This window comes from Pseudochaenichthys georgianus, chromosome 22, assembly GCF_902827115.2.
Source record: "Pseudochaenichthys georgianus chromosome 22, fPseGeo1.2, whole genome shotgun sequence".
NCBI classification, from domain to species: Eukaryota; Metazoa; Chordata; class Actinopteri; order Perciformes; family Channichthyidae; genus Pseudochaenichthys; species Pseudochaenichthys georgianus.
The window spans coordinates 1,854,737-1,867,796 of record NC_047524.1 but is presented as its reverse complement, the minus strand read 5'-3'; the positions used below and the strand labels follow the sequence as shown (position 1 = coordinate 1,867,796).

At 37.3% G+C, this 13,060-nt stretch overlaps 1 protein-coding gene across 3 annotated transcripts in view; it reads left to right on the top strand.

Moving 5' to 3' along the window:
* nin (ninein (GSK3B interacting protein)) overlaps positions 1–12,918 on the top strand; it is a 40,573-nt gene extending 27,655 nt beyond the window's left edge. The window contains exons 17-27 of one of the 3 annotated variants that reach the window (XM_034110822.1): positions 1,260–1,358; positions 1,451–1,520; positions 3,320–3,487; positions 4,022–4,093; positions 5,115–5,234; positions 5,692–5,871; positions 6,901–6,999; positions 7,078–7,179; positions 7,688–7,780; positions 11,992–12,105; positions 12,303–12,918. In XM_034110822.1, coding sequence (XP_033966713.1) covers positions 1,260–1,358; positions 1,451–1,520; positions 3,320–3,487; positions 4,022–4,093; positions 5,115–5,234; positions 5,692–5,871; positions 6,901–6,999; positions 7,078–7,179; positions 7,688–7,780; positions 11,992–12,105; positions 12,303–12,503 — 1,318 coding nt within the window. In that variant the 3' untranslated portion in view covers positions 12,504–12,918. Of the gene's footprint in view, positions 1–1,259; positions 1,359–1,450; positions 1,521–3,319; positions 3,488–4,021; positions 4,094–5,114; positions 5,235–5,691; positions 5,872–6,900; positions 7,000–7,077; positions 7,180–7,687; positions 7,781–10,232; positions 11,676–11,988; positions 12,106–12,302 lie in introns of those variants that run through there. The other 2 variants (XM_034110821.2, XM_034110823.1) reach the window with 2 other exon arrangements.
* The last annotated feature ends 142 nt before the right edge of the window (positions 12,919–13,060 follow it).

The window sequence follows — 13,060 nt, the reverse complement described above, 5'->3', positions numbered from 1 at the left end:
TGCAGATGTTGACCATGTGTGTATCTGTCATCCCTGTAGGTCACCTGAGGACTTGCAAAACCAATGCAAGTGTGTGAATTGTAGAATCGGAGGCTTTAAATGAGTGGTCGACTGATAAAGTTTCTCGATGCTCGTTGCCGATATTCAAAATATAATAATGCTTATATATTGTTGTTGTTTTTGCATCTGATGAACATGTTCATTTTCACAGAGTGCCGCAGTGACGCGTCCTAAAACCCGGAAGTAAACTCCTTCCGGTTCCTTCCTCAAACACCAAAGCAATTTCTCCATAGGATTTTGGAACATAGCTGGAAATCAGGTCTGTGGTTGAGACATATTTAAGAGACGGATCACGTTTTGTTCAGCCGGATAATCTCCACATGTCTACCCTACTTTTATAATGTTCTAATCATAAATCTAGTCACCAGAAGCAAAATGCTAACGTTATGCTATAAAGGAACCACGGTCGGGTCGCTGCTTCAACGTCACGCCAACTTAAGATCCATATTCAAACATACAGATTCTAAATGGTACGAGTTGAAGCGTTTGTTCTAATAGTTATCAGGAGACAGGGACTTGCTTTCAAGCAGAACACGGGGAACAACAAACTTAGAGGAGTGTTTACGTGTTCGGTGTAAAGACGTACAACGACCTTGACAACTTCTGTAGTCCTATTCAGCCACTCGGTAACAACCATCGTTTTTTAGACACGTAAGCTCTTCAGAAATCACTGCTGATGGATTTAATGTCGTAGAACAAAACGTGATCCGTCTCTTCAATGCGTCTCGACCACAGACCTGATTTCCAGCCAACATCCTGTGGAGAGATTGCATTGCTTTTTGTCGAAGGAACCGGAAGAGGTAAAAACTGCTAACTTACGCGGCGGTGTTAGGATGCGTCACTGTGGAAAACAAAGCTATCCAGATATAAAAGTTGGCAATATCAGGAAAGAATATTTTAGACATGTTGCCGAGCACAAGTCCAGAGATTTTGAAGAAACTAAAATTGTAAGAATAACATTTTTAGTTTTAGTGCAATTAACAACGGCAATAATCAGCATCTCCTGGTTTCTGAGAGACTATAAAAATGTGCAAGTTGCATAAATAATAATCCTCCATCTCAAAATGGAGTTATTCGGTCGGTCACTAATTTAAATGAATATCCAGTAATGTCATACAACTGAGTTTTAAATGTTTTCTGTTACAGTTATCGGTGAGCTTTAGTTTCTTGTGTTGTAACATATTTGTGTGCGTCTGTAGATCTGAAGCCGGTCGCCTCTCTGAGGAAAACGGGGTCCTGCGTCAGAAGATCACTGCGCTGAAGGACGAGGATTTAAAAGAAGTCCAGGAAGAGTTAAAGTAAGAAGCAACATTTTAGTTTGAACTCATATTTGATATTTACCCGTTTGCATCGTTGTGAAATGACACTTTCTTCTCATGTTTGATTTTAGACAAACAATGGAGCACTTAAAGAAAGGGAAGACTGAAGCTCAAACTGCAGCGGAGGCTTTCCAGAGACGGGTATGAAAATTATCAAAACAAGAGTATGTTTTAAAACAGAGAAAAAGCAGCATTTTTTGTTTTTTGTTAGAAGCTTAAAAACATAATTTTAAGACGTGTTTGCATGAAGAATGAATACAAATTAGCAGATTATCAAAAATATTCTTAATTGGAATAACTTGAATAAATAATTTGTCTACATTTTAAATAGATATTAAGATTGTATATTATTGAACTTTTGTTTAATCTATTTATACATACTCTAATTTATGTTTATTTCTTATTTCTTTTCAGATTGTTCACTATTTTTATTTATTTAGATTTTCTTTTGAATTACATTTTAAAGTTAAAAAAATACTGTAAACAATATATTTATTTGTATTTTATTTACTAAATGTATTTAGATTTTTAAAACTTTTTTTTATTTGACTATTAATTTGTACTAAATGTATTTATATATTTGTATTTATTTGTTATTTAATTTTAGTCGGTTGAATTACATTTTAAAGTTCAAGAAAAGACAAATGCATTTCAGTTATCGCAAAAAATGATTAGATCTCAATACTGACCTTTTTAATAATAATAATAATGCTTTAACCCTTCGATGCCCGAGTGACTGGACCCTACCTCTTCCATAAGTGGGTCAAAAAGGACCCGTATTAGAATAATGTGTTTTGTCATTTTGGTTAAGAAAAATCACTTCTATAATATTTAGTATTATATTTTGGTTCACACTAGAAATATTTTATATTTAACTTTACACTATTTATAATTTTAGAAACAAAAATTACATTTTGAAAAAAACAAAATAGAAAATGCATGCGAGTCATTTTTGACCCACTTATGGAAGCTTGGGGTAGTAATACAAAAACTACAATTTCTGTACGGCATGATATCCAAAACGTGTTTTTTGAGGAATAGCTGGAATATGAAATGATACAAAAATTACAAAGATACTTCAAGAAATCCACCTCACCGGGTCAAAAAAGACCCACTTATGCATCTAAGGCAGTGTTTCTCAAACTTTTTCATACCAAGGACCACTTAACCAATAAAAAAACACTCGCGGACCACCTAACCAGATTACAAATCGCCTGAAAATGGTACAAACAAGTGGCAACATGTGTGATGAAGGTGTTGCGCTGGGCTATATCATACAATCGAAAGTGAAAATTAAGCTCGCTCCATTGCGGAGATATTCCCGCGAGAGTGCGTAAAACTTTAATTTATTAATTTATTTTAAATGTGAAATTGTACCAATATACTCACGGACCACCAGTGGTCCGCAGACCACACGTTGAGAAGCACTGATCTAAGGGAAGGCACGTTTATTTATATAGCCCCTTTCAACACAAGGCAATTCAAAGTGCTTTACAAAAATGAAAGACATTAAGAGCATTAAGAAAAACATATTATAAAATGGCATTTAAAGAAGATAATAAAACATGAATAACAAAGGTACATGAATTAAAGTGACAGTGCAGTGTGAGATACACACATCTGAAATGTTTAGCTCTGACTCTCAATCCTTGCTAACTGTTTAGCAGAAATAGTTTTCACTTTCTTTCTACTTTCTTTGTACGTATCCTTTAGTTATCTCACGTGTTTCGTGCTAAACGAACCCCCCTTTGGAAAATGTTAATCTGCAACCCAATATTCCGAAAATTCAACGGATCCCGGCCGTATTTGTGTAGCATATAAAATTTAGTTTTGGACCCCATCTGTAACCCCAATGCAGGACTTTAACCACCGCAGGGGGACTTTATAAAATAGCATGTTAAATCTGTTAATTAACCCTCTATGTATTTCCCCCCCTGCAGATTTCGGAGCTGCGTTCCCAGAGCCGGCAGCTGGAGGAGCAGAACGGGAAGCTGTCGGAGAAAAACTCCCAGAACCTTTCAGACGTGGAGAATCTTCAGCAGCAGCTCTCAGATCTGCTGGAGGAGAGCCAGAGGAGGGAGGCGTTCACTGCCCACGAGAAAAACAAGGTAAACACTGTTTATCGTGATGTGTTGTGGGTCGTAGTGTGTAGTTAATGTGTGTTTTGTGTTAGTTGGCAACGTGTGTGTGTGTGTGTGTGTGCTCTGGAGTCAGAGCTCACCAAACTCTGCAGGACTCTGCACAGCTGCAGCAGGCTGTCTCTCAGCATGCACTGCAGCTCTGTGAACTCAGAGACAAGCTGAGCATCAGGCTAATCCTGAAGCTAATGCTACATCGTCTATATTTATGCAACTGATTATTTCCCTGTAGGATCCTTTGTATAATGAAGAAACAAACTTTTAGTGGACGTACATTGATGAAGGATTACATTTCACCACTCTTACTCAATAGTGGACCAATTTCCCCGTAAATGTCCCTGTTGCTGGACAAATGAACAAATTCTGATTTCCCATTAGTCACTAAAACACAAACAACAAAAAACTAAATGTTCCCTGTCAGATCTGTAATGTATTGTGCTGAGATAGTGTGGTGTGGTCTGGCTTTAGCAGTGAAGGTGATCATAAAGTATTTCTGGTCCTCAGGCGGACAGAGTGGACTCCTTGGAGAGTTTGGAGAAGGAGGCTCAGGTCCAGCTGTCTGCAGCTCAGGAGAAGGTGAGAGTCTGCTGCAACATAAAGTCATGTTTAGTATTATTTCAGTACGTGTGTTTCACAGGAGCTTTCATCCTTATTAAACTGATGTATAACTGTGGTAGCCCGTGAACAAGTTAAAGCCTCAATGAGAAGGATGTGTACGTTGCTCTCTTTGGAATGAGCCACGTCCTCTTGGCATTTCCCTCTATATAATCAAGTTTTTTTTACATTGTTTTCCATTTTTATAGCTTCCCCTCGGTTCTAAGCATATTCCATGTCCATGGTGCAGAATACACAAACTCTACTTTTAAAATATTATTGTGGGCATTTGGAGCATAAAGCATGAAGAAGTCCTGAGTAGGCAAAGATTATTTGCATGACTTTCATAAATAGACATTTTATTTATTGAAATAAACCCCTTGAGATGCACCATCTCGTTTTCAAGGGGGTCCCGACAATACAACAACTTACAGACATACAAAGACAAACATGACACACAAGACAAACCACGTGCAGTCTGTTAAGTCCAATTCAAGTAATACATACAATCATTACAATTTGAGACAGTCGAGCAAATCAGTTTCATCAATATCAGTTATAACAAGTGCAGACCAGTTGAAAGTGAGATGTTTAAACATACCCAAGGATGCAAGAGATCTGATAGCAGCAGGTCAAGTATTCCAGTCAGTTGGGGCTTTGAACATGAACGCTCTTCTGCCAAGAGGGGACAGAGAAATAAATCTGGACAGAATGTCTAACTTGATGATTTGGCGAGTAGGGTAGAAAATACTGCTTTAAATAAGGGGGATAGTTAAGATAAATGCATTTAAATATCAGCTGAAGCCAATGCGTGTGTCTTGTTACATTTAAAGAAGGCCATTTAAGTTGGTTATACATTGTGCAGTGATGTGTACGAAAAGGACAACCAAGAACACATCTGCATAGTCTCTTGTAGGCTATGTTGAGTGGAGCAAGATCTGATTTATGTGCATTTTATCCATTTATATCCAATGTATTTTTATCCATTCCTCTCCCCCTGCAGAAGGTGAAGCATAACAGCGTCCGTCTGAAGTCTGACGTCCGTCACCTGCAGAAGGAGAGGGACTCCCTCAAACAGGAAGTCAGCGTGCTGCACAAACAGCTGCAGAACAGCAACGAAAAGGTACCATTTTAAATAAGTTCACCACTGACAGAGATCCAGATTCATCAGAAGTCCCACAGAGGGGAAATGTACGTTGTTACAGCAGAAAAGAGCCAAAGACAGCTTAATGTTACGTAGAAGCATACAAAAGTATTAAAGTTATAATAAAAAATAAAAAGTTACACAATTCACAAAATACACATCCTGTAACAGTTCTGAGGTAGCCAGGTATATATTGCACAGTTATTAACGGCATATATATTATTATTATATTGCACATATCGCACATAGTTGGTTGCCGTTGGTATGTAACAGCAAGGGGTGTTATAGTCTGTGTTGTATATTAGCACACATGCAGCATGAGTACATGAAACATACACGATTCCAAATAGGTAAAAAAGGCAAGTGGGAAAAGTATGATTTCAGCTGCCGTTCTCTTGCAGTATACTTGATGTTTTCCCCGTTTATCTGCCCTCAGAACCAGGTGCTGGAGATGGCGCTGCACTCGAGCGGCGTTCAGAGCCGCAGCAGGAAGCTCTTCAGGGAGGAGATGTCTCGTCTGCTGCAGCAGGAGCAGACGCTGCTGAAGGGAGAGAACCAGCGGCTGCAGACGGAGCTGCGCAGCGCCAAAGGAGAGCTGCGCAGCTCCAGAGACAAGGTGAGGGACGATAATGTCTGAATCAGAAACGGGTTTATCACCAGGCAGGTTGACACGTACGAGGAATTTCACTGTGGTGCATACATGAAAGTAAAAAAAAAACACAGATGGCGAACTATTTTAAGAACACTATAATAACATTACGGAAAAATAAGAACATTTTTTTAAATATAAAATAAACATTGAAATAGAGTGCAATAAAATATAAAATGTGAGAGGTGTACACAGCTCTGGATGAAATGGGAGGAGACCACTGCGGAAATGTCACTTTCTTTGCATACATAAAAGTAAAAAAAAAATGTTTAAACGGATAGCGAACCATTTTAAGAACACTATAATAACATTACAAAAATAAGAACAAATATAGGGGAACATCATTTAGACTAAATAGACCACCTAGAACACATTTCTGACAAGTAACCCCCCCCCAGTGTCAAATATCTGTAAGGGATATGTACAGTATGTCACATTGGACTTTAAGGGTAAAATAACTCTTCTTTTTAACTTAATTAATGGATGATTTCTTGGTTTAAATTAGTTTGAACATTCTTTGAATTGAAGAATAAAGAATATATTAACTAAATATAATTGAATCAGCTAAATTAACTGAGCAGATCAGAATCCTATTTCTGATTGTGCATATATGTCACTCCGGGTTTACTGTGAAGGTTTAGGGTTCAAGTCCCGATCAATGTTACAGCGATATTTGTCTAATTTGTTTCATATCAATTTGATCAATACATGTTTCCACAACAGGTTAAATGTAGTAAAGGACATGTTGTTTCTGTGTCTTATCTCATCGTGTCTTACCTTATTGTTTCTGTATCTCCTCTCATCGTGTCTTACCTTATTGTTTCTGTATCTCCTCTCATCGTGTCTTACCTTATTGTTTCTGTATCTCCTCTCATCGTGTCTTACCTTATTGTTTCTGTATCTCCTCTCATCGTGTCTTACCTTATTGTTTCTGTATCTCCTCTCATCGTGTCTTACCTTATTGTTTCTGTATCTTATCTCCTCTCCTGTGTGCAGGTGTGTGAGCTGGACGCCTCCCTGCTCTCCCTGGAGGCTCTGCAGCAGGAGAACGTCTGTCTGAAGCAGCAGCTGGAGACACACCGGGTCATCAACACGGTACAATAGCCTTAGATCTATCCTCGAAACATGTTTGATATCTGTGTGGGTTCTTATTTCCTGTGCTGTGTGTTTCAGGGCTCTGCAGCAGCACCCTCTCTCTCAGATCCTGAGGCTCTGCAGAAGGAGAACGAGGCTCTCAGGACTCAGGTGGCTCGACTCTCCGCTCAGATGATCGAGGTAAAACCCTTTCAGCCTCTTCATTCACGGTTTCAATGCCTCCACACCGGCCTTTGCTTGAGGAGTAAGGTTCTCTCAGGCTTCAATTTTGAAGCAATTTGATTTAATAATTTCCAGAAGAATCAGTAACAAAACAATGTTTACTGCAGGTGTTTGTTTTTGTTAACCTTGAGGAACCTGATTTCCACCTACTTTTGCCAGGTTTATATTTGAAGAATGGAATTGTAGCTTTGATTTTTATTGGATACTTCCTACATTTATTTTCTAATCGTCTTCTAATTGTGTGTGTGTTTTACCATCCTTGTGGGGACCTACATCTGTGTACACAGTCACGTGTGGGGACTCGCCCCCCTTATGGGGACATAATGGAGGTCATTAATTTTAGGGTGAAGACTTGGTAAGGGTTAGGGTTAGGCATGTGTTGGTTAAGGTTAGGATAAGTCTCCAGGAAATGAATGTAAGTCAATGTAATGTCCCCTGAAGTGATGTATACATTGTGTGTGTGCAGTCGTTTCAGGCTCATCTGGTGGGTCTGCTGCCTCTGTCTCCTCACAGGATCCCCAGAGAAAATCACCGAGGGGAGGAGCCGGACAACATGCAGGTACACACACACACACACACACACACACACACACACACACACACACACACACACACACACACACACACACACACACCTGCACTACACCTACAGTATATTACTATCGTTTTGTTTAATAATCTTTAAAAAGCCTATGTTCGTAAATTCATAGGGCTTTACATTTTCCTCCATATCTCTGACAGCATAACACAAATTGGTATTTCATTCATAAAACTAAATATCCTAAATGTGCGCTGCAGAAACCGTGTACTTGAGGAACGCATTATCATTTTGAGTCTACATTTTTCCTGAGTCTTCTTTTAAATATTATTTAGAGCATAAACTCTGCGTTTGAGCATCTCTGCACGGTGTGTTGATTTCACTTTCATCTCCTCGACTTCCCTCACTGGTCATTTTTAAATTTTGTAAATTCAGCATAACTGGATATAAGATGGGAGCTATCACTACATCTCATGGTGGAAAAGGGAGATATGGGAGCTGTTGTATTTCTGTCACTCTCACGCTGGTGCTGAGAAATATATATAAATAGCAGAGGCTAAAACTAAATTTAAGGACTTTTTCTGCAAAAAAACCAACTGTATTGGTCATTGCAAATGCCTGAATTTCATATTTAATATCTATTGTGCAAGAATAGAAATTGAAGCCGCTTGTTTTTAATTATACAAATTCTCGAAGGCACTAAAGTGAATCCATGTCTTAAACTATTCCATGTAGGGTCCTTGAAATTGAAGAATGTGAGCCTGGATAATCCGTAAAAAGTCCTTGAATTTAATTGTTAAGAATGTTGTGGAACCCTGATTATAAATACATCCTTTTTTATTACATTTTTCTGCAGTTCTGATCAAAAGCATAATCTCTAGCACCTGACGATCTGAATGTATCTAGCTCTTATAATCCTCTTGGTTTTATTTCACATCCTATGTTTGTGTTAGCGCTGGGTTTGCTCTGCTGCTTGTTTCTCAGATCCACCCGTCTGTCCTCACCTGCTCATCAAGTGTGTGTTAGTGTGTGTGTGCTTTCTGGGTTTGGTGTGCGTGTTGTCTTTGCTTCTTTCTTTAACTTTCCTCTTGGGGACTGCAGTGGTGTGATCCTCTGGGTGTTTCTCTCCATTTGTCACGTTACACACTCCTCCGTCTCATCCTAATTAACGGATGTAGTTTGTTCAGGTGTGTGATCTCATCGTTGGTGTGTTTTTAAAAACCATCTGATTCATTTATCTGCAGTATAAACACTGATCGTCATCCCCAGTTGTTTACACTAGACATTTAACTCTATATTTATACATTTAAAGGTGGGGTAGGTAAGTTTGAGAAACCGGCTCGAGATACACTTTTTGTTATATTCCATGGAATGCTCTTAACATCACGATAGCAATGAATATCTGAAGTGCTTTGACAAAAAATCCATAAAATAATATCATCTGGAAGCCGTGGCGCTGTAAAAAGCACGACCAATCATCTGAGCCGGCCCGGCTAAAGAAACTGGATGGCCTACCTGCCTGTCAGCCTTCCATCTGTGCACAAACTGATCTCGTGCCCTCATTGGTCATGTGCGCGTTCGTGTGTGTTGGAGGAGGGGCTCTGTGAGGAAGTGGATATTTTCCGGTTGTGTATTTTCAAATTCTAGCGCACTCGAGCTGGTTTCTCCAAAATTACCTACCCCACCTTTAAACCATGAAATCTTCCCTTTTTGTCACTAGTAGCCTATGTATTCAGTCAGGTTGTATTCCCATAATGCAACTTAGCATTGTAATGGACAAATTGTTAGAAATACATCTGAAACACCGGAGCAACAGAAGACTTTATGAAGCTTAAAAGACTTGGTGCCTCTTTAACTATATCAATGTATAGAGTACACACCTGATACAAAGTGGGATATTATGATGCAAGTGCAATTACTTTAGAGACATTACTGCAGGAAAAACGTAGTTTAATGATTTATTAATTATTAAAATGGTTGCTAAATACTTTATTGATCCCGATTTTGGAAACCATTTTGTTACAGCAGCATGTAAACAAGGTTAGCAAGGCATCGCAAAGAATAGAACAATGTACATATTAACAGTGAAAGATATATATATATATTCTGTATATATATTCTGTATATATATATATATATATATATATATTCTGTATATATATATTCATACAGAATAGTCCAACTTACTACTAAATAAATATAACCATAGGATACTTTATAACTTATGACAAATCAAAAATGTCAATGCAAAGTGTTAACGTATTATAATCAGAATTCTACACATGATAGGATTACTATTATTATTAGGTTATTTTAAAACCCTATAGTTGTATATTCTGTCTGTGTATTCACATGATTATTTAAGTAATATTTAACACATTAGTTTAGCTGTTTTAAGGCATGTGTTTTTAGTTTTAGTTGCGTGTTTTAGCGAGGCTGGAGCATTGGTGAAGTTTGCTGCTTCTCTCTGCAGGCGCCGGTCCAGGATCAGAGGGTCGCTCACTCTGACAGCTACCGGAGAATCGGAGGACTCTAACAGCGCCGTCTTCCTCCTCTTCTTCCTCTTCCTCCCTCTTTTTACTGCTGCTCTTCCTCCATTCTGCTCCTCTTCCTCTGCTGTGTGGCTGCTTCTTTATGGGAGACTGTGATCAGATGTGCTGCCTGATTTAAAGGCTGAATGTGTAATTGTTTTTCTCTGCTGCTAGGTGGCAGGAAAACACAGAAAAAGGTGGAAATAGGAAGTTTTCCCCAATGGGAATTATGATGGAAATGATAGTGACATTTTTAAAGTTTGAAGGACGTGCCATATGAAATGTATACGGAAGCCCTGAGAGGCAAGTGAGGAAAAAACACTGATTATGATTTCTGAAAAGGTGATAATACATAGAGAATAATACAAATAAAATAAAGTTAAAATGTTCTCAAACCAGTGAAGTGGAAAAAGGTTTTTGCTGGTAATGTATTTATTTGTTGTCGTTTTATTGGGAAGCCATGAACGGGAATATTTCAAACGTTTTCGTTCCTCCATTTTCCGCATTATAACGGGTTAGTTGTGACGAAAGAGATAATGACGTAATGAATTTGTGAAATATAAATTCAACATCACACTCTCTAAAAAATAATAATAATGGAACTCAGCTTCATGAAAAAAAAACAAGGATTTTTTTTTTTTTTTTTGGCCATTTTTGCTTTCCGTAGTTTGCATCCCAATTAAACACAAATAAAAAAAATAGGTTCCTTAAAAAATCAATATATACATTTTAGTATATATCTATTTTGCCGGGAATATTTCACTACTTAATTATTATTCCATCTTAAAAATAATTAAGTGCATGATACATTTTTTTATCAGGATCAGTTTGATGATTTTGATGAAAATTCTCACATTTTCTGTTCACGTTATTTAGGTCATAACATTTAAAAATACAATGTAAATAAATCCTCACTTGCCTCGTGAAACATCAGTTGTTTCTGGACTCTTAACTTTTTATACTCAATCCTAAAATACTATGTAGTTTGAATACAGGAAATGGTTTTTAACGCAGGGTGAATTTTGTTTAAATGCACTTGAACCGTTTATTCTGAGACGGGGTCTTTTTATTAAAATAAATCCTCAGAGGCTGAATGTTTTTCTTTGCCTTGCGATCATCGAGGAGCCTTTTCTAACAATCAACCTAATCTGTAAAAATCACGAAGCGTCACTCTGTGTCCACGATGAGATTTATTCATTAATTGTATTTTATTATTAATGTCTGTAATTGTTATTTTATTGTACACATACTACCTGATTCTGCTGCTGCACAACCAAAGTGAACCACAGCTTCCTAAGTTATTATTTGTACTGTTTAAACACAAATAATGAATGTTTATCTGGTATTTATTATTATTATTATAAATTATTGTTTGTCCCCACTAGTGATTTATAAATGTGTTGTTTTTGCACCAAATGTATCTTTATTTTGTTATTTATTTTTGATAGAATTCTCATTAAATGTATTTTATTTATTATTATTTATTGTATGATTTAAATTATTTTTTCGTAGAGGTATCTGGAATACATGGCATAATTTTCAACCTAATTATATTAATGCTGAAATGAAGATAAATAAAGTTTTAGCTCGTTAGAAAATTACCTGCTTGTTCGTTTTATTTTCTCACACATCAACTCAAAATGGAATCAAATTAATATTTCATTCATATCCTCGTGTTGACATCCCTGACTGTCTCAGCAGGATGAGAGGAAGAGGAAGATGAAGATCATGGAGGGGAGAATGAGGGAAATCGAGCTCTCGCTGAGTAACGTCAAGCTGCTGCTCAGAGAGAAAGTCGCTCAGCTCAAGGAACAGGTCGGTTATATTAAGATTTATAAATGAAATTCATTGTCATTTATTATCCGTCTTTATATTTGTTAGTGTCAGAGATTTCTTGCCGTCTTCTGTTGCAGCTCTTACTCAAACTGATATAATTCATTCAAGCTGTACTCTAATTAGATGAATGATGCTTTTACTAATCGCCAATCCTCTCCTTTCTGTGATGTTTGCAGCTTAATAAAAACGGTAAGGCGGACGTGTTGATCGGAAATCTGTACGATGAGAACGATGTGCTGCTGGAGGTTCTGGAGAAGACCAAGCAGCGGCACATTATTTTAGAGAAGAAGAACTTCCTGCTGGAGGAGAAGATCAGCAGCCTCAACAAGATCATGTGTGACCTGACACCCCCGCCCTCACTGCCTTACCATTACTAATGCCTTCACTACTGAATTGCACTTTTTATAAAGGTGTTATTTTCTCTGTGTGTAATCTGTCCTACTTAAGCCCTTATATGATTACAATGTAAATATATATATATAAGTATTATGTGAAAGGGAAAAAGATGAGTGAGATAATGTAAACGGAAGAGACCTTTCAGTCTGTTTGTCTTCACGTCCTGAATTGTATAAGTGATGTCAAGTGGCTGTACTTCCTGTTATTTAAAAACATGTTAAACTTTATTATGTAAAGCTGTGCAATGAATTATTTTATTTTTGAATGAAGGACCTTGTCTCGATCATGAAGCACTAAAACTGAAACAAGGTAATGTTTGTTATAAATAAAATACATGCATTATGTCCCCTTTTGATTTCTGTCTGGATTATGTTCTGTCTGTGCTGCTGTTTGGATGTTTTTGTATATGTACTGTGTTTTTATATTTTACAAGTACTGTGTTTTAATACAATTGAAGGTACTTTAACATGCTTATTTTTATGTTATCGTACTTGATACTACATTTCAGATGTATACTTTTTTATTTCACTCCACTGCA